This window comes from Typopeltis vanoorti, chromosome 15 (assembly GCF_054136105.1).
Source record: "Typopeltis vanoorti isolate ZY-2024b chromosome 15, IOZ_Tvanoo_1.0, whole genome shotgun sequence".
Classification (NCBI taxonomy): Eukaryota; Metazoa; Arthropoda; class Arachnida; order Uropygi; family Thelyphonidae; genus Typopeltis; species Typopeltis vanoorti.
The window spans coordinates 37,770,067-37,792,523 of NC_143563.1; the positions used below are offsets into that span (position 1 = coordinate 37,770,067).

Consider the following 22,457-nt stretch of genomic DNA (forward strand, 5'->3'; position numbering starts at 1 on the left):
CTTCGCCACAACTCTCTTGGCGTCTTGCTTTCTCTCTTTGTACACCTCTGTCCTCTTCCACTCTTGAAATTAGTTTCACCTTGAAATTAACATCACCATTTGGAGTATACACACATATACAAAGAAACAAGATGCACTACAATCTACATGGTATGCTAAAGTTACACTGATTTTGTCAACTGTTAAAACTACTAGTCTGACCTCTGGTGAAAAAAAAAAAAATCTTACTACATCAACATTCGAGTCCTGTTATTATTATTATTATCTATTTGGTTACAAAAATAAATTAAGCTAGAAAGTAACATGCTCACACAAAGTTACTCATATAAGTATATATATAAATTAAACCAAAGAGACACAATTCGTCTCTTACAGAAGAAATTTCCTCCGACATTACAGCTATCTTTGCCCACATACCATGTTCCAGTTACTTCATGTGGCAAAATAATTTTTACCTACAAAAACACGGTATGGCCATGGGCTCACCACTATCCCCCCTAATTGCTAACTTTTATATGGAAGCTTTTGAGCAATGTGTTCAAAAATTGATGTTTTCGTTATCTGACCACATAGCCGCCAAACGTTCCTCAGCCAATTGAACAAACAACATGAATGCATATAATTTACTATCGAAATTGAAAATAAGAACTCTCTTCCTTTCCTGGATACACATCTTCCCTCAGGCAGTCTATTCTTCACTGTCTGCTGCAAGACTACATATATACCACCAATATATACATGCTAACTCATATCACCATCCTCATCACCAAGTCATTAACACCCTCAACAACAGAGATATACCAATTTGCTCTAATGACAAGTTCTTAAACAAGAATTACAAATTATTAGCTACACATTTTAAAATAATGTCTATAGCAAAAATACTATCAATAAAGTTCATCATAAAACTTCATTAAAAAATATATGTAATATAGATTACAGTAAAACCATAGCTATCCCATACATTAAAGGGTTATCAGAAAAAAATAAATAGAATTCTACACCATTATAATCTTAATGCCTCTTTTAAACCACCTATAAAATCAAAAACATTCAACTTCTCTAAGGAGCCTCTCCCCGCAACTGGTTCGCCCTGGAGTTTATTGTATCTATTGCACCTGTAACTTACCTTATATTGGGGAAACTAGACGTATCCATAAATATACATTATATTTACGGATACGTCAAATTATACATTAAATTTAACAATTTTGGTGAAGCAGGCCTTTCAGATCAAGCTCTTAATACCCTATGCCAAACTGATTGGAAAAGTACCTGTTCTTTACATCATACAAAAACCTGGTACGAATGCAAATTTAAAGAAGCCAGCGAAATTTTTATTAACCATCCTAATCTTAACAATAATGGCGGCATAAAAATCCCAAGAATTTGGGATTTTTATGACACATTCAGCCCACTTAGTTCTTCAAGTTTTCCAGCAAACCCTGAACTTTAGGACTCTAAAGCAATTATTTCAGCTTTTATTGGCCACCATCCATACTGTTTGGTTTAATTTATATGTCTACTTATATGAGTGACTTTGTGTGAGCATGTTACTCTCTGGCTTAATCTATTTTTGTAACCAAATAGATAATAACAACAACAGGACTAGTGTTGATGTAGTAGGGTTTTTTGTTTTTTCACCAGAGGTCAGGCCAGTAGTTTTACAAATTACAATTACAAATTGTACATAAAAGGTTGACCAAATCAATGTAACTTTAGCATACCATGTAGATTGTAGTGCAGCTTGTTTATTTGTATATATGTGTATACTTTAGATGATGACCTTAATGTGAAGGTCGAAATGTCAAGTGATTATTTTGGTTTATATTAAACTGAAGTTTTACTGTAACATGGTAGTTGTTTCCATAATTTTTATAATGAATTCTGATCACTATGTAACCACGAAGGAAAGAATTTAATTCCTTTCTTTCTTTAATTCCTAATTTAAATAATTTAATAACTATATTTACAAGTTTGAAGAAGTCAATGAAATGAATGACACAACGTCCAATATGGTGTAATAAAAATGAAGGCATTATCCTAAACCAATCAACATACATAAAAAATCTAAAATATACAGAACTAGGTTATAACAGATGTTACACAACTACAACACAGATTAACAAAGCATGTGTGTGTGATGTTGCAACATGTACTATCAGTTTAGCAACTGATTTCATTAGCCTATATATATATTAGAAATCATCCCAATAATATATGTTTTCAAACTGATATTTAACTCTATTCCCAATGAAGTATGCATACTTCATAAGAAACTAGGTGAAAAGTACAGGTAACTCTCGTATAACGCAGATGTTAGGTTCCATAGAAACGCTGCATTATATAAATCGCGTTATGCAAGACTCAGATCACATAGAAAAAGTAGGGTTATGTTCTGAAATCGTTTTTTTTAAAAAATTATATAAACAACAATGGGACACACTCTCGTAGGAAATATTGGTGAGCTGCGCTCATCAGCAGTTATTTTGTGTTGGATATTATGCTGTAGAGATTATAGTGCAGTTGGTTAATCTTCAGAATCCAACAAAAATATATTTTTATTTAATTCAGGTAATTCATGTAAGTTATGAAAATATATAAATTATGAAACAAATGCATAATATAAAATTATAAAAATTACAAATTGTACATAAACTTCATTGCACATAATGCATAAAATGTTTTAGGCAAAATAAAATAAAGTACACATATTTTAATCTTTCATGGTACAAGGATTTGAGGATCGGTTAATAACATTGGTTTTGTCATGTAATCATCCAATGCATTACTACAAAACGGTAAAGTAATTCTATCTTTGAAAACTTTGAATCCAGGAGCTGATCTTTCATTTTTCGAAATATAGGTGTGTTTTTGCATTTTTTTCCCCAATATAACCCCAGATTCATCTGTATTGAACACCTGGTCTGCATCATAAATGTTTATAAACTGTGAGAGCTTTTTGTTTAATAAGATTTCCATCCAAAGGAATTTTCTTTCAGAGTGCAATCTTCTATCCATATCATTAGAGATTTCTCCATTTTTCCCATTAGAATATCGTGTACACGAACAACGTGCTTTGCACTTACCGTTGACCCAGCAGCAATAAACACATTATCGGATTTTATGTTCATTTTGTTTGTTCGAATTGTTGATTCATTTAAATTCAAAGTCCTCGGAACAGCTCTTGGTTTTTCTCCATTTTTCAACCGAACCAAGATTTTAATTTTTTATTCGAGAGAAATAAATTTTCTTTTTAATGTTGGTTTTTCGCTTTAGTTGAGGTTTGTGGCCATTACTATATGTAATGGCCACAATTAATATGTAATGCTTTTTTTTTTACATAAAAAAAAGCATTACATATTAATTAGTATGTAACTTACCAGAAAATAAAGTGCTCAGCTTGAGATTAACACACTTATGATTTTAATGCACTTTCCTGCAGAAAACAAAGACAATTTTCAACAATAAACACTTTATACGATAAATTGACGTACATGCATGCTGAAGGGTATTTTCCCCTAATATAAATTCGCTATTTATAACTACATGTGCGATATGGACAGACACAAATTTAACAAAGATAAAATTTGATTTTCAAGTCGCATTGTGAAATACATATGAAAAGATAAAGGGTTACTACAATTTGTAGACATGTTTTTATCTCAACCGTGTTATACGAGGGTTACCTGCATTTTGTTAGTGAATTTCATGTGCGTGTGTTGGGGGGGGGGGGGCTAAGAATGGTGCTGAATAGCAATATGAAGGGGGACAGAAGACTGACAGTTCAAGAATGCGATGTGTTTAGACTATGAAGCAACTTTGATGTTAATAAGGCTATGGACTGGATGGGATATCACCATGTATATTACGAAAATGTGCAAAAGAGATGGCAGTGCCCTTGACTTGGTTGTTCAACAGAAGTCTGACATTAAGAACAGTCCCAGAAGAGTGGAAAGAAGGAAAAATAGTCTCATTGCACAAGGGAGAATGCAAGTCAGTAGTGTCAAACTATAAGACAATGTGCATATCAAGTTTAACGGTAGTGTTAGAAAGGTTTAGTGACAGAACACAAATCAGGATCAATGAGAATAGAAATTTCTCAAGAGAGCAGCTTGGGTTTGTTAAGGGACGGCCATGCTTTAATAACTTGGTTACATTTTATAATAGGGTGACTAGCGTATTGGATGAGAGACTCTGTAGCTTAGACGAAGTCCTCTGCTTGGAAAGACCGGGGTTTGATTCCCGTCAGTGACGTGAGGAACCTTTATCTGGTCTTTTATGAAAGGTAAGTTAGTTGGTCTTATACCGAGGCAGGGGGTTTTTTTTCATCTGGAAACTCTGGGTTTTTTTTTGTCCCCTAGAACAGGCCAACTGGCCCCCCCGTGAACACACATGAATTATAGTCATGAATATCATCCTTAGGGGATACAGCAGAGGAACAATGAAAACTGGCTAAATTAATTCATCATAAGCTCCTCATTAGGGAGGACTCAACCCATCCTAAGGGAAGGATAGGATAGTGTATTAGATGGGGGGGGGGGATGCTGATATAGTAATTTATTTAGATTTCGGTAAAGCATTTCACTGAGTACCGCACAATAAACTATCACTGAAATTAAGTAGGATAGGAAAGGATAGTCATTTGATAGCTTTATTACAGGAATGGTTGACTGATAGGAGCTGTGGGGTACCACAGGGTTCTGGTTCTGGGACCACTGCTGTTTAATTTAAATATCAATGATATAGTTTATGGTGTGAGAGGAGATATTCAATTGTTTTCTGATGATACTAAATTAGGAAGTGTAATGTGAGGAAGTTCTGAAGTGTTGTTACAAGAGGATTTGAATAGGTTGGCACTTTGGGCTGAAGAATGGGAATGCTGTTTCAATAATGCTAAGTGTAAAGTTCTGCACTTTGGCCAAAGAAGTGAGGTTTACCATATCAGAGGATCTTTGCTTCAGGAGGTGGAGAAGACAAGGGATATAGGGATCTTGGTGGATAGGGAACAGAAGTTCAGGAAACATATTGCAATAGTTGTATTACCCAGAAACTGCTGCTACAATGTGATGCCTTATCCAACATGTATGGATAAGGTGGTGATAGTTCCACTGTATAAGGCACTAATTTGGTTTAACTAGAATTTCTGTTCACAGATATGGTCATCTGGCCATATCAATGATAACGAAATATTGGAGAGAGAGAGAGAGAATAACTAAGACTGTCTCAAAACTCCAGAATATTAAGTATGAAGACAGACTGAGGAAATGTGATCTTCAGAGCTTGACATATAGGAGGAAGGGTGATATGCCTGACAAGTTGGTGAGAGGAGCCTATCAAACAGATACAGCAGAATTATTGACCTGGATACTGGGTGATGTGAGAATAAGAGTTCATCCCTGGAAACTGTACTAAGGCCACATGAGTACAGAAGAGAAGAAGATTTTGTCAGAGTGAGTGGCAAGTACTTCAACACAATGTATTCAAGACAAGGTCTGATAGCTATTGTGGTCAGCCTCTCACACTGAGTCTTTGGACACCATGGAGGCATGGAAGTAATGCTAATACATGTTTTTACTTTTATATTTATGATACTAGGATAATTACAAAAGATAAAATCGTTTTGTGAAAGCGCTAAATGACAAAGCTCATCAATTTAATAAATCACCAGGTTTTTAACTTGTAGATGCTAGATTGTAGTAAACTATGTGATTGCTGGCATAAGGGAGGTCAGGCCTTCAATGTTACACATATTAATTAATGATTTCCAAATGTTGTCACACTCCATGATCAATCTGTCGAAGTAATTATCTTAATATGTGTAACATTCAAGACCTCTCCTATGCCAACAATCATATACAGAGTTTACACACAACAATGTAGAGACTGCACATAATCTGAAAAATTGTGCTATGTTCTACTCTCAAATGCTTTTCTTTTCTTCTTTTTTTTTTGAAATCAATAAATAGCAGATGGAGTGGAAGATGCTATTCTCTGCATTTTTAGTTAGTTGGCTTATTGTATGTATATATGATAAATTGTAAAGGATTATTTTTTAAATCTTGTTTGCTCCTTGCTACTATTTTCATAGTGTTTTTGATTCCATTTAATATGGTTCTTGTTAATATCTCATAGAGATAGGACAGGAGACATACTGGTCTATAGTTTGTCAATATTCTCTTTTTTTATGGATAAGGATGATTTTAGACCATTTCCATTTCTTGGGTATTCTACCTTTCATCTGGGTACCAAGTGAACCGTGTTGTCAGGGCTTTATAAAGAATATTTTCTCCTCTTACTTTACTCTAACTTTATTGGAATGACATACTACATGGACAAGTAGAGCTTACTGTAGCAATTCTGGGTGAAGTTTTCCATCTCTCTTCTGTGTTTCCCTGATATTCTGTGTTGTCTAGAAAAGCTGGAAGCATCGTGTTTCATACTTAATTCTATTTAACTTTTTTAGAGATTCCAACTTTTTAGACTCCTCTGTTTTTCTACTGCATCTTGTAGGTTATTTATTCTAAATTTGGTGTAATCCTATATCTTTAAGCCACCTCACATACCACTACAAAAAATGTTTCTTCTGTGAATCAGAAGTGTCAGTCTAGAGCAGCATTTCTCAATCTTTTTAGCCCAGAGGAACCCTTGAAATAATTTTCAGGTCTTATGAAAAGAAACCTCTGCATGAAAAGTATTATGTTTTTTACATACACACAAACACAGGTGTGCACAATGCTTATTTTTTTTTTTTTATTCAATCATTATCTCTTGCAGAACCCCTGGATAAAAAACCATGGTCTAGAGGATCCTGTGACATTTTTGTCCAACTGACCTCCATAAACCATTGGTAGATCATCCTTTCCAAAATGGGAAATTGCCAAGACGTTGCTTAATAGAGTTCATACCATTTGGCATTTACTTCGTCATTTTTGTACTATTATATATGAATTTAAATAGACTTAACTTCTGAAAAATTCATGAATTCTTAGTCTCTTCTCTTGAGACATCTCCACTGAATACAATTTCCATTCCCATACATTTCTGAATTCTCTGAATTTCTTGATAAAATCCTGAAGTAGTTTCAGTTCATATCTATGTTTTTTTCTCTGTCAAAAAACAGTAAAGACAACTGTCTCTATGTTATCTATCTGGTAAGCCCAATCCTAAGTGAGTGTCATCTTTCTTATTTTGGATGAACAAGCTGTTCATCCAAACAAGATTCAAATAAACAAGAGACATGAATACCAGAACCACATTTTCTTCTTTAGGTTGAATAAATCAGGTCTTATGTCAGTCTTTCCTCTAACCTCCTAGATTAAATTATTTAGATTAGCAGCAATCAGTTAAACTAATAAAGAACAGCAATGAAAATTCAGCATACCTATGCCAGTTTTGAAGTAACATATTTCTCAAAACAGTGTTACATTTTCTGCTATTATAAATTCTGAATTCGTACATCCAAAAGTTTAATTACTGCATCCTTTAAATTGCTTCAGAAAGACAATATATAATTTGATTTAAACAATTTAAATGTCTTCTAATACAGGTTTTCTTTTTACTAAAAAAATTTGAGGATACACGGGTAATAGCTACATCAAAGAACTTCAAAATTCATTCCTGATGAAGTATAAAAATGCACTGGAAGTAAATTACCAATCCTTTTGAAGAAAATGAAGTTTTCACTTTTGAAATAGAATTTTTTTTTTAAGAAAAAAAAATGTTCTTTGAAGAACATACCAAGAAACTTCTTTGGAGCATAACTTTGACAAAATAAATTGTTCCAAATATTAACTAGAAGAGTAAAATCAGTGAACTAGTCTGTATCCCATTGTGAAATTTTATGGCCAATATATATCATATGGTTCTTATTCATGACTTTCGTTAAAAGTAATCCTTTACTAATACATCAAGAGATGAACAAATTAAAAAAAAATTTTTTCTCCTAGCTAATTTCTAAAATGATTAAAGATAAACGAATCCCAGTAAATATATATAAGTTCTCTAGTCATAACTATCAATAGATTAGAAACACCATTTATAAAAAATTAGCAAACCAAGGCACATATATATTTTAAAATATATATAATCTCCTAAATGCATTACCATAACCAAAAAACTTATAATTACATATGTATATATATATATATTGATATATATATATAAAAATATATTCTAACAATACAGAAAAAATGAGCAAGAAAAACGATATTGACCTTGCAACCATTACCACCCTCCCTTTTACCTGGACCTGGAGTGAGCTCTTTTTCCCTTGTTTTGCTGCTGCTTTGATGAACTGGATGATGAATGAGTATGAGATGATGACGATGATGATGATCCTGATCTTGAATGAGAATGCTGGGAAGAGCGAGATGAGTGGCTGGAAGATCTTGACCTAGAGCGAGAGGAAGCTGATGATCGAGAAGATGACGAGTGTGATCGAGACCTTGAATTTGTCCTATTATGATTATTCTTTACAACATCTTTTTTATCTTCATTCTTATCATTTTTATCATCATCATCATCATCTCCCCAGCCACTCAGGTCATACTTAGATAAGTCAGCATCATCTTCATCTTCTTCCTAAATATTAAAGTAATGAAGCATAACAGTCAAGGCTCAGACAAATGTTTTTGTCATTTCATTTAATTTTAATAATATTATAACATTATAATAATCATAAAATTAATTTCTGAAAAGTTATATGTAATTGAAGTGGAAGTCTGCAAAACTGAGTATAAGTTATTTTAAAACAAATTTTTTCACAATTTTCATTTGTAAAATTTTCCATTAATATATTAGACTTGATGACCTATTGTAGGTAAACTGACTTTTATAAACCCAATTTATTGCGGTTGATATGGTGGCATATCAACTGCAATAAATTTCTGCAATAAATCCTAGTTTGTTGTTTATCAACTGTATGCAGAATAATACAACACAAACCAGTTTGTGTTTAGTTATTTTGACAGGAAACTAACACACCATCTGAAAAGCCCTCAATGTGCTTTATCTCCTAGATGGAATTCAAGCCCATGTCTTTCCAACCAAAGGACAGTAGTTTCTTCTTCAAAATGTGCTATAGTGGCACAATTTGTAAAACAATTTAATATATTATTCTACAGTATTGTAAAAAAAAAATCAGCTAACGCCTTTTTATTCCCGTATATACGGGAGTAGGCGAGGCCATTTAGCCCTATCTAACTTTTGGAGACTGAGTGGGCAGTTCAATCTCCACTGGTACCCAATCAGAGACAGATGGCCCAAGGCTATCACTAATTAAGCGGTACGCAGTGAAGAGAGACGGCTCAAATGTGCCGCCATCTCGTGGTCTCTAACCCTAACACAATATATTTAATGTTTGAAATAATGTGGGTTCTACGGTTGATTTTCTTGAGTTTACAGGACGAAAAAACCCGAGTTTCCGGGAGGAAAAACCTGCTTGCCCGTGCCAGAGATCGACTAACTCGGGAACCGGTTGAAAAAAGGCTTAGAAAAATTTCCTCTAGTCGCCGACTAGACTCGAAACCAAGACTTCCTTAGTGCGGCCTAGCGCGGTGGTGTGCAAATGCCACATCCACTGAGCTACACAGGCTCGCAGTATTGTATTATAATGCTAAAATTAGAACTACCTAACTGCCTCCAGTTTCATCTCTATATTATTCACCACTCCACTATGCATTAACACATGTTGTCATGATCACTTTCTTTTCTTTATCATGTTCCTCTTACATGAAAGTCTTTTATCATTTAACATATCAAAAAAAAAAAAAAAAAAAAAAAAGGATGCTAATCCCTTAGCCAACCAGACCAGCAAGTGACTATAGTTTTCTTTTCTTGGTGAGCTAAGATTAACATCCTTAACACCCTTTTTTGATATGTTAAATGACAAGAGGCCTTCATATACCAAAAAGCTAACAGGAATCAAATCAATGGTTATTGAAAAATGATTTAACAATTTTTGTCAGCATGAGATTTTTCATAGATTTGGGGGAAAAAAAATCTATGAAAAATCTCATGCTGACAAAAATTGTTAAATCATTTTTCAAGAACCATTGATGTGATTTTTTCTGAATAACTAGCAAAAAGAAAGAAAGAAAGCTGCATGGCTATCATTCAACAGACTAAAAGAAACACTTACTGATCCAAATCTTGACATCTCTGCAAAGGCAAAACTATTTAATAGTGACATTCTTCCATCACTCACATAGGGATCAGAAACACGGAACACGACAAAAAAAGAAGAGACTTTCAGAATAACTCAGCATGCAATAGAATGTAGGATTTGTAACATCAGCAAAATGGAACATGTTATAAACACAGAACTAAGAAAGAGATCAAGCATAGAAGATGTGGTAACTACAGTATATGAAAGCATGATGAGATGGGCAGGGAAGAGAGGCTCAAGATCGAGATCGTTGGAGGCATCTTTATGATCTGCACTCACGGAGAAATCCTGAGTGAAACACAGGTCCATCAAGGTAATGAGATTTTTCATGAGTAATGATGCCTTGGTTTTTATGCATTGAGTAACTGCACAGCATTCCTGTTTTCTGACAAAGCATAGGATGACCTTCATTACTTATATAGAAGGCTAATTTGTATTTGTGTTTTCTCTGGTTTCCACATCCTTAACATGTTCTGACATGTTGATTTCTCAGGATCATTCTATTTGTCCTACATAATATTGATACATGTTGATGATGAATATAACTCCCCCCACTTGTGGATTTCACATGTGATATCCACATGTAACATGTGGATTTCATGAAACACCTGGTTGACAACACCACAGAATCCTATGAGACTGAAGAGATATGTTCTTAGCACACTTAAATAACCAAAACTCTAGAATAAAATTACTTTAGAAATGAAAACTTCACAGGTATCATTTGAAAGTTGAAAGATTTAAACTGAATTCCAAGACTACTCAAACCTGAAGGATTATATATTTCTTTACCAAATGTTTGGGAAATTCTTAAGCAAATATAATAATTATTTTTATTTATAAAATACAAGCTAATTTCCTATTATCAATTCTAACATATATGCCCATATCAAGAATGTGAAATTCACTGTTCTTTTAAACTAGTCAGCAATGATGGTCTGTTATTTTCAGACCAAGATATCGGTATTTTAATGCCATTTAATATGAAATGAAACCTTGCGTATACACATGCCAAAATCATGCTTACTGTGGAGGGGGGGGGGGTATATTCATCATCATCAATTCCCTGACATGAACCCTCAAGGGGTGTTCAGGCTACTGTGACAGCAATAGATGATTAAATTTATATTATTATTAATCTCCTATCCACAATTTTCATACAGATTAGTCTATTATTTGTCAGCAATCAAATATTGTCATATCTAACATTTTGCACTTCTAAAGCACTTCTGACTGAATCAATCTACCTAGACCTTGGTCTTCCTCTGGGTCTCTTTCCTGCCATCTTGGCATCAAACACCTGTTTTGCTAACCTTTCTTCACCCATTCTATTTAAGTGGCCATACTCCCTTAGATTAGCTCTGCTAACACATTTTTAAATGCTAACAGTGTCAAGTTTCTTTCTAATATCTTCATTTTTAATATATGAGTCTGCTATTGATGCCATCAGTTCACTCCCCTAATTTTTCTCAGAACACATCTGTGGTCTCTGGGCTTTGAAACAAGTGCTTTATTTCTAACTCAAAACTAGTTTTGTCTGAACACTGTCTTGTATACTGTTAGTTTGGTGTTTGGGCTGCTTTCTCTCTTATTCCATATAAATTTATTCAGCTGGCTACCCACCATACCAACTTTGCTTTTTCTGTTGTCTATTTCTAGATTTAACCTGCCATCTTTGCTAAAAACTATGCCTAAATAGCTGAAATATTTTACTTGTTCTATAGGATCTCCATTCAGAATGCAGCTGAAGTTTTCTATGCTCCTGCCTATTTTCATAGTTTTGGTCTTTTTATTGCTGACTTAGGAGTATAACATCTGTGTAAAGCAAAGAGATAAGTTTGATATTCACTTCTAATATTGGGTTTAATACCACTTTCCTTAATAATGTAATCCATATAGATGATAAATAACAATGGAGATAATGTGCATCCTTGTGTTATCTCTGATTTTACATGAAACCATCTTCCTGTATTTCCTTCATTTCTTACTGCTGACTGACAACTTAAATACAGACTATGCCACTCTGTATAATGTTTCATTCACCCCAGTAGTGCTTTGAAAAGCTTTTCTCTGGGCACTCTGCTGTATGCCTTTTCCAAATCTACAAAACTTAAGTGCATCCTTGTCCTATTCCCACGATTTCTCAACAAGTGAAAATCTAACTTAGAACTGCTATTTGGCCTGAGCCTAGCTTGCTCTTCTCCAAATTTCTCTTCCACAATCTTTCTCGACCTCTTTTCAAGTACACTTGAATAAATCTTACCTAGAACACTTAGTAGAGAAATTCCTCTGTAATTCTCACATTCAATTTTATTCCCTTTTTTATAGATGAGTACTATGAGAGCTCTACTCCAATCATCGGTATGGAGGTATAAATCAGAAATCATCTGGTAGAATATCATCTATTCCAGCTGGCTTTCTGCATTTGAAGTTTTTTTGACAGCTTTTTCTACCACAAGTATTGATATTGTACTCCTCTGCATTTCTCTCGAAAATTTTCTAGTATGGTTCGTGATCACTGCTTGGTTTGTTTAACAATCTTTCAAAGTAATTACTCCAGACATCTAGGATATCCTTCTCTTCAGTTTTCATGTCCCCTTTATTATCTTTGATTCCTTTTACAGTACTCTTTCTTCCATTTCTAAACTTCTTCAATAGCCTCCAGAACATTCTGCTACCTTCCTGATATTTATTTTCTGTATTCTTTCCATGACTTTTGTTTAGCTACTTTTACACATACCTTAACTGTCTTACATTTTTCTTGGTATTCTTTCAGCGCATTAGTTGACTTATTCGCTAACTTTTGGTATGTTCCTAGCAAATCACTTCTTTTTCAGGACTGCTTCTTTAACTTTTTGTGTTCCACCATGAGGTTCTTATTTTTCTATCCTTGCAAACAACTTCACCACATACTTCTCTAGCTGAATCAATCAATGTTTTCTTCAGAGTTTGCCACTGAGACTTCAAGATTTGGTTCTTGTTTTTGAACTGTTTCATTCTTTCTTTCATTTTTCTCAGTCAGGCCTACAATTTACTTCTAAAAGCTGCTCAACTTTCATTCTTACATACTATTCTTTTCAATGTGATATCCATTTTTATCCTGCTTGGTACTAAGCTATGGTCACTTCCAATTTCAAATCCTCTATACTCTTGTATCCTGAATGTGCATGAAGATATCACTATCAACAATGACATAGTCAATGAGGCTTTCTTATTTCTTGTGCCTTCTCTCCATGTGAACTTGTGCACATCTTTATGTTGGAACATGATGTTAGCAATTTGCTAGTCTGTGTCCTGAGCAGAAGTCCAGTATATACTTGCCTTTATTATTAGCTTTGCACTTTTCTTTAAGTATTCCCAAAATGTTCCTATATGCCTGGTGAGATTCATCTCCTACTCTGCTGTTCAGGTCTCCAACAAGAATAAGTTTCTCTATTTTCTTTATGCCAGCTGCCTGCTCTAATGATTCAAAAAATTTCCTCCACTTCTTCCTTAGAAGAAGTTTCTGTGGGACCATAGGCAGAAATAAATTTCATTGTCCATTTCCCCATTTTGAAGTTTGCCCACATAACTCTACTGGAAACTGCCTTCCAATCAAAAAGTTTATCTTCATGTTTGATGTTAAATGCTATTGCTACTCTTTTCTTTCCTTGATCATTATTACCTGAAAATAGCATCCTATACTTATTATTTAGTAATATCTCACTGTTATGTCTTCTTTGTCTCTGTAATACCAATTATGTCCATGTAGTACTTTTCCAATTCTTCTGCAAATTCAATTTCCTTTCCATTAATACTCCTTACATTAATGGTTCCTACTTCAGTTGTTCTGATGATGGATTTATTCTTCTTCTTCTAGATGCTGAGTTGGAGCTTCTTCCAGTAGCTGACTTTTCACTATTTGCCCTGGTTCCCTGATAAAATCAGTGAGGACCTTGTTTAACCAGGCAAAACCCCAGCCAGCATAAAATCTCATTATGCTGCACCATCATATGCATTTGTAGTTTAAGCCAATAGAGAGTATAAGTTACTTGGCTTTGACCCTTAGATATTCTGAAATGTTTTTATTATTGGATAAAAGATTTCCAAGCTATTCAATCTTCCATGCATTGATAATACTTTTTCAGAAACATTCATATAGATTTTACAAACATACAGATTTCAGTAAGTAAACCATATATATTTGTGTCTTTGATGTCCAAGATTAATCTCAAGCCTAATACTAGTTATAAGGCATTAATTTTTACCTTATTTAACCATAAGCTCATTACTGGAAAACAAAAAATTATATATATCATTGCCTTTGCATTATGTGCGAATGCAATTTGCACCTAATGCAACTAGATGCATTTGCACCTAGTGCACAAAGAAAACTGTTACAAGTTCAATTGAAGTCACTAACTAAAGAAACTCTAACTAGATTGAATAACTGCTTCCAAAACACTAAACTAGCAGTATACAAGATAGAGTTCAAACCAATATTAATTATGGATCTAAGAGTAAGGTTAGAAGCAAAACAATTGATCAAAGCCCAGACCACAGACATGAAAGTTATGAGAATCTTATCAAAATCCAGAGGCCAACCAACCAAGATCGATAGAATAATGCAATTAAAGTGCCTTAGAAGACTAAAATGTTAAATGCAGTGATATTGGAGAGCTGATAAATAACAGATTAACTTGGAAGAAAATTGTTGATTTTTACTAGGAAGTTAACAATAATGCAAACTTAGTCATGTATAGCAGACAATCACTATAGAGAACCCCTACAGTGATTACCTATACAGGGTGATTCAAAATTTCACGTACAAACTTTGAGGGGAGGTAGAGAATGTCAAAATCAACCATATTCACATAGGAAAGCATGACCAGCAATGCCGATGGAAGGTACTAACAGGGACACAAGGATACAGAAATAACACAAGGCAGTAAGTAGTGTAAAAAACTTTATTAGATGTAACTGAACAGTTCAACAGTAGTTGGATGCATAATATGGTTTCACATCAGGTGCTCAAAGTTACGACCATTAGCAGTGATGCATGCTTCTGAATTTCTCTCATACTGTACTTATCCGCACATTATCCTGCCTTGTGCATTCTCTCTCTCTTTCATTAAGTGGCTCTGAACATTCTGTTAATATAAGACCATCTATTTAATTATAGCATAGCCCATTTATTTTAAACATTCTAATTTCCTTCCAAGTTTGCTCTATTTATTTTATTTATTTAATTTTTGTTAAAAATTTCTCAATTTTTGCTTCGCACATCTCAGCCATTTATTATCTCACTATCTGGACAATCCACAAACCACTTTTCCAACTATGCTAGTAATCTGTCCCTCCATGCCAAATATTTCAAATCCTTCTTAACATTATTTTGTCATTTATATCCACAACTCTTCGCTAACCCTGACATGTTCATTTCTTCCAAGTAAAGCCTCAGTTATTGGTAATCATTATGCCACCTGAAAATGTTTTATTCATTCACCACACTTCTAAGAATCAAATCCTTATAGAATGTCATCATCCTTTGACACCTCTTTCACCTTACAAACTTCTTCTCTCTCTCTCATTCACATCAACTACTTTTCTCAAAATTCAATTTCACTTCTTCAAATGTTTAATACAGGCTACATTTTACTCTTCATTCTCATTAACTCTCACTTAAGTTTATTTAACTTTCATGACTACTATTTCCTGTTATTTTGTTTACTCTTGGTCATGCTATTCTCCTTTTTTCAAACATTTCTTGTATACTTTAATACTCTCATTCTCTTCATTCATCCCTATAATTATTTCCCATATATCAACAAGCATATATCACAACTTTTGCAATACATCTAGGAAAGATGCAACAAAACCGATCTCTAAGCTGAAACTTTTCCTGCTGCTGCTGATGTATGGGCACCATTTTTACTTAAGCTAACAATATTTTAAAACTCAAATATAAAACAAATTTTATATCAATAAAAATAATGAAGCATCAAAACATAAAATAACTAAATATAACAGAACTATTTTCTGAGTAGAGTTCAAAATACCATACACACTACAACCAGAAAGTTCATTTAAATCTTCCGGAAGGGAATTGAAAGCAGCATAACATGCTACTTTCAAGTCTTGTCTTCAAGTAACATAACTCTATAACATACTAATTATTAGCATGTTAGAGTGATGGGAAAATTTTCTAAATATCAACAGATAATTATAAAATTGGATCATTCGCATCATGGTTATGTATCATTATGTCATTTTTCAAAAATAGTACTGAAAACATATACCTCATCCTCCTCTTCATCTGCAGCATGCAATTTATATTTTGATAAATTGTCTCCTGCACCTTCTGCCTCCTCCTCCTCATGTTTTTCAACTTTTTTTACTGGTTTTGGTTCATCTGGACCAATTGTACCTCTAAATTTCTTCTTTTTCCTACCAAACTAAATCAACATCAATTAATGGACAGTATGAAGAATCAATAAAATTAATATATTTTTGGTCCTGCAAACACATTCTAACATTAAATTCTACTTTATTTACTTTATATTTAAATTTTAAATTCAAAACTGGGTTTACTATTAACAATGATATACTTTACAGTCAAAGGATAATTCTCTTTTTCATTTTATTTAATTTGCAAATGCACAGATGAGATGTTTTTCACATGCAGTAATGGGAAAAGGAAGAAAGAGCATGAAAAATTTAAAACGCTACACCTGGCAAGTACATAATGCAAGATTACAGCTTGAAAATAACACAACATAACATGCACAATGACCTTCGGAAACATGAAAGATCAGAAGGAGAATGATTTCCAGCACAGATATCAGACAGGTATATAAAGCCCAGCAAGAGATTAATGGAAATGAAATCAAGATGAATGATTTCTTCCAACAGGATATTAGACATAAGCCCATGAGAATATAGTAAAATCCATGCAAGAAATGAAATAATGCAGAGGTAAATATCAGCTATTAATTATAAGTAATTTAGTTTTAGAATATCAGATAATCCCATGATTATCAGATCCTAGATACACTTAAAGATAAATTTTTGATAAAACTAAATAAAAATTTTATTTATTTAGTGTTATTTAATAACACTAACAAAAACTATTTTTGTTAGTTCTCTCTAGTGCTACAAGTCTAAATGTCTAAAAGTCTGAAATTATACATATACAGTGGTGAGCTATGGAAATTTTAACAAAGGGCTCGCATCGTTGAGCAAAAAAAAAAAAAAAGAAAAAAAGCTGTATTTCACACAAAAACTTTTATTAATACAGCTTGTGTACAAATGCCAATCAAAAAGTATGAGATGACAATCAACCTGTAAAGGCTATCATTTTTAAACCAATATTTTTTTTATTATTATTATTGTTCCAGGCAACTCCAAGGAGTCGACAGACTCATCGAGAGAGGCCCCAACATCATGTCAAGAACAACTATTCGACATTCACACAGTATCTATCATACCTTGCCTTGAATTCATTCACGGTCATAGCACCCACAACATACTCTGGAAGTTTATTCCACTCATTCACCACTCTCCAAGCAAAAAACCTAGCTCTAACACCCTTGTCAACCATGCTCTTGCCCAGCTTCCATTCATGGCCCCTAGTCCTCCCACCACCAGTCATATTTTCAAAAATATCTTCTGGATCAATCCTATAGAAACCCTTCAGTAATTTGAATGTCTCAATCATATCACCCCTCCTTCGCCTATCGACCAATTTCTGCAACCCACAAATCTTCAACCTATTCTCATAAGGTTCATTCCACAGACCTGCTATCATCTTGGTCACTCGTCTCTGGATCCTCTCAACTTCCTCCCCATCACGAAGAAACCCTGGTGCCCATAACTGGGCACAGTAGTCCAGATGGGGTCATATCAAGGCTTGATACAGAGGAACAATAACTTGTTTGTCTCTGCATGTTAAAGTATTTTTCAGAAGACAAGTGATTTGGTGAGCTGTCTTAGTCACTTTTGCAATGTGCCCCCTAAAGTTCAATTCCCTATCCACCAACACTCCCAAATCCCTGGCCTCATCAATTTCCTGGGGTACGGTTCCACCAATGCAATATACTGCTGCTATTCTTTTCACCCCAAAGTGCATAACCTTACACTTTGGCACATTAATTTGACATCCATTTTTCCTAGCCCAGTCCTCCAAACTATCCAAATCATCCTGTAAAATTTTGACATCCTGTGCACTCATAATTGCTCTACCCAACTTTGCATCATCAGCAAACAAGTGAACACTTCCTCTCATATCCTTTCCTATATCATTGATGAACAAATTGAAAAGCAGTGGTCCAAGAACAGAGCCCTGTGGCACTCCACTAGTCACAAGCCGTCTTTTAGACTCCACTCCTGAATAAACCACTTTCTGGTATCTCTCCTTCAACCACCCTCCTATCCATCTCACCAACCCTATATCTATCCCCATCTGCTCCAGTTTACTGATTAGGGTTCTATGTGGTATCCTATCAAAAGCCTTGGCAAGGTCCAGTAGTATTACTGTAAACCCATTACCCCTATCCAGTTCAGCCGTCACTGTGTTATAAAACGTGAGCAAGTTACTGAGGCATGATCTACCCTTCACAAAACCATGTTGTCCCCCATACAATATCCCATTTTCATCTATCCAATCCTGTATTCTTTTCTTGACTAATTTCTCTAAGACCTTGACAATGATTCCTGATATGCTAATCGGTCGGTAATTTACAACAGCAGTCTTGGAACCACGTTTATGCAGTGGAACTATTTTCCCCTCTTTCCACCCCCTCAGGACTAACCCAGACCTGAGACTCAAATTAAACAAAATGGTCAAGGGTACTGACAATTCTTTAGCTGCTTCTCGTACAACACGAGCTGGTATACCATCCAATCCCACAGATGTATTGACATTGAGGTTATACAATAGACTACTCACCTCCACTTCATTCACCACAATTCCCGTATAATCTACTGGTACATTCGTTTCTGCAATGTCACCACCTGGATGATATATTCTTGCAAAGTGCTCACTCAGTAACTCAACTATATCAACTGATTCAGTTACCTCCCTACCATCGGCATTCTTTAAAATCATTCTGCCATGTACATTTTCCCTTTTACTTGCTACATATCGAAAAAACTGTTTAGGATTCTCTTTAGCCTGCATGGCCAATGTTCTTTTGTAATCCTTTTTTGCTTTTCTTACCACACTCGTTACCCTTCTGGCCTGCGCTTTATACTGTTCGTGTGCCTGCCGGTCACCTTTCTCCTTAAATTCCCTCCATAGTTGTTTCTTTTTTTGCAGCTCAAGCTTAATGGTGTTATTCATCCATTTAACCCCTAGTTGATTTATTATTCGGACTCTAGGTATACAGTCAGCCATTGCTTCATGCAAACACTTCTTAACTACCTCCCATGCACTATCGACTTCTAGTCCTTGCAGTTGTACATGCAAGGATTTCATGAACTAAACATGAAATATTTGCACACAATCATCTGTGTTAATTTATCTTACATAAGAAACATTTTTTACTATCAAAATAAATTTCTTTTGTTTGTGATAGAAGTTTTTATGACAAACAATCTATAAATAATAAATAAATATTATCGAAACACAATAATATTGAAGTACATTATATTTCTCTTTGTTTTTATACTTCAAGTGATAATCAACGGTACCAATCAAGCAGCATTATTTTATAGTCCTATTTATTTTTATGCGATTACCAAAAGTGAATTCTTATTTGTAAAATGGTAGTAACAGTAACTATAATATTTTATTTAATAAAATCACTTTGTTAGGTTACGTCGCTTAATATATTTCCAAAAATTATGTTGTTTTTTTGAAAAAATAAAAAAAGTAAACAAACAAACAAAAAAAAACAACGGGCTCGCAAATTTGAGAAAAATTTAACAAAGGGCTTGGACAAGCCCCGTATAGCTCTCCATATATATATATATATATATATATATATATATATATATATATATGATTTTACTGTTAAGCACTTAGAGGCAAATGCTGTTGCTACTTTATATTTTTGTACAATATTTCCTTTGCAAATTTTGTAATGGTTGCTTTGTTTTTAACCATACTGTTGTATGTAGTCCTTTGTCTTAAATCAATAGTCTCTTTGACACTAACTTGTTATAGTATTTTTAAAAGAAAGATCTTCCCTTGTACAACAGCCAAAGGCTTGACAGAGGAGTTCGTAACCTGGCTGCTTGTGCTTTGTTACTGATGTATGTTTTGAGTCATTAAAAGCTGCTGTCATGGAAAGTTTAACATGGAAGCATGCTTCTCTACTCTTCCCAAACTAAGATCAAGTTTAAGCAAATACAAACAAGCTCACAACCATCTACAATTCCCACGCTGTACAAAATCACGTGACTGCGGAAAACCATACTATGGCCAAACGGAAAAATCCTTCCTCTTACGTCTCGAAGAACACCGAAGAGACATTGCTTACAAAAGAACCAGAGCTAGTGCCCTCTCAAGCCATGTCCTGTTTTCAGTAAACACAAAGAATGAAGGCCACCAACATGAGATAAACTGGACAACTTCAAACCTTCACATATGCCACGACGAGGTAGAACGCCGCATAGTCGAGTCTAAAGAAATTGTCATGGACCCTCTCCATATAAACAGTAACCTCAGCTACAATTTACTGGGCTCATTCAGCTCTGCTGTCAGATATTGGTGCACTCGTGAAGCCACACGTGCACAGGTGTCTAACAATAGAACTTTAACACAGACTGTAGCTCCAATTCAAAGTTAACTGTGGTTTATAGTCAAATTTATAATTTTATAGTGACTCAATGCTTCTTTATAATGTTTTTTATTGGCTTTCTATGTTCTCTTGCTCCTAAAGAAGTCAGCCACTCTGATGAAACATGTTGCGTATTTAATAAATTTAAATGTTTGTTCTAATTCTCGGATCTCAGTCAGTATATAAAAGTATGAACACACACACACACACACACACACACACACACACACATTACACACACACTGAGCCAACTCATATATAAGCCAACTGACAGATAGGACCCAGAAGGCAGGTGCCAGTATTTCGAAAACAGCCGCACTTGCTAGTTGCTCCTGTATTACTGTATCAAGGGTGTACCAGGACTGGATTAAACATTGGTTAGCCACATGTGGCTGATCCTAGAGGTGAGTGCCGGGTGTCACGAGTGATATCTCAGCAATGACATGCAACAGTTACACAGCTCACCCACCAGTACAAGTGGGGCAGTTCGACCCATTTCCACATGTCCCATATCTTACTTTGCCTGGGATTCCACAGCCAAAGACAAACAAGAATACCCATGATGAGGGCCAGACATTGCAAACAAAGGCTGAATTTGGGACAAGGAATGTTGGCAATGGACTCTTGACAGATGGAAGGTCATCTGGAGTGATGAGTTCCATTTCCTGCTGCACCATTCTGATGGCTGGGTTCATATATTTTTGGCATGAACAGCATGAAGCCCCATCTCCTGGGGCTTCATGCTGCACAGTTGGGATTCAGCAGGCTGGTGGATGTGGTGTTATGGTCTGGGAAGCTTTTTCTTGGCACGCGCCAAGGTCTGATATTTATCACCCCACAAACACTGAATGGCGAATGCTACAGGGACCCATTAGCCAACCATCTCCATCCATATCTGCAGAAGGTTTATCACAACAATAGTATCATCTTTCAATAGGACAATGTACCTTGTCATCAAATTGGAGTGGATGGAAGAACATGACAATGAATTCACCACATTGCCTTGGCCCCCAAACTCCCCTGACTGTAACCCAATTGAACATGTGTGGAATATGCTAGAACAGGGTGTGAGAACTGCTGATCCTCCTCCACAGAATGAGGAAATTGATGAAGTTGCTGCAGCGAACACGGATTGAGTTACGTGGAGGCTGTTCGACACCTTGTGGAATCTGTTCCTAGGCATCTGCAAGCCATGATGCACAGAGTGGCAGACCAACACATTATTAGGCAGGTGTTCCTAATGCAAAGCTCTCTCTGTGTGAGAGAGAGATTTTCAGGGCAAACTCAGCAGTATTGTTCCACAGAACTTTTCTGTATATTTGGCACTTATGCTTTGTCTGATGGCACCTAATCAATCAATCAATCCAACACCTCCTCATGATGGGACTAATCAAATTTCTGATATGTACTATTTATTAAAGGATGTACAGCAATACTATGCTGGTAATAACATAGTCATCCCAAGAAGGGATATCTGATCCAGTTTGTCATCAACTATTTATCATCAAAAGTAAGAAGTAATGAAAGAC

The 22,457-nt window shown here is 34.9% G+C and overlaps 1 protein-coding gene across 1 annotated transcript in view; it reads right to left on the bottom strand.

Moving 5' to 3' along the window:
- The window catches only part of LOC150098640 (uncharacterized), a 134,874-nt gene that overhangs the window by 41,984 nt on the left and 70,433 nt on the right, over nucleotides 1-22,457 (bottom strand). Inside the window, exons 6-7 of the mRNA XM_090405833.1 lie at nucleotides 16,447-16,602; nucleotides 8,246-8,583 (exon numbers count right to left, since the gene is read on the bottom strand). Of these exons, the coding sequence (XP_090261959.1) occupies nucleotides 8,246-8,583; nucleotides 16,447-16,602 (494 nt within the window). The remainder of the gene's footprint in view (nucleotides 1-8,245; nucleotides 8,584-16,446; nucleotides 16,603-22,457) is intronic.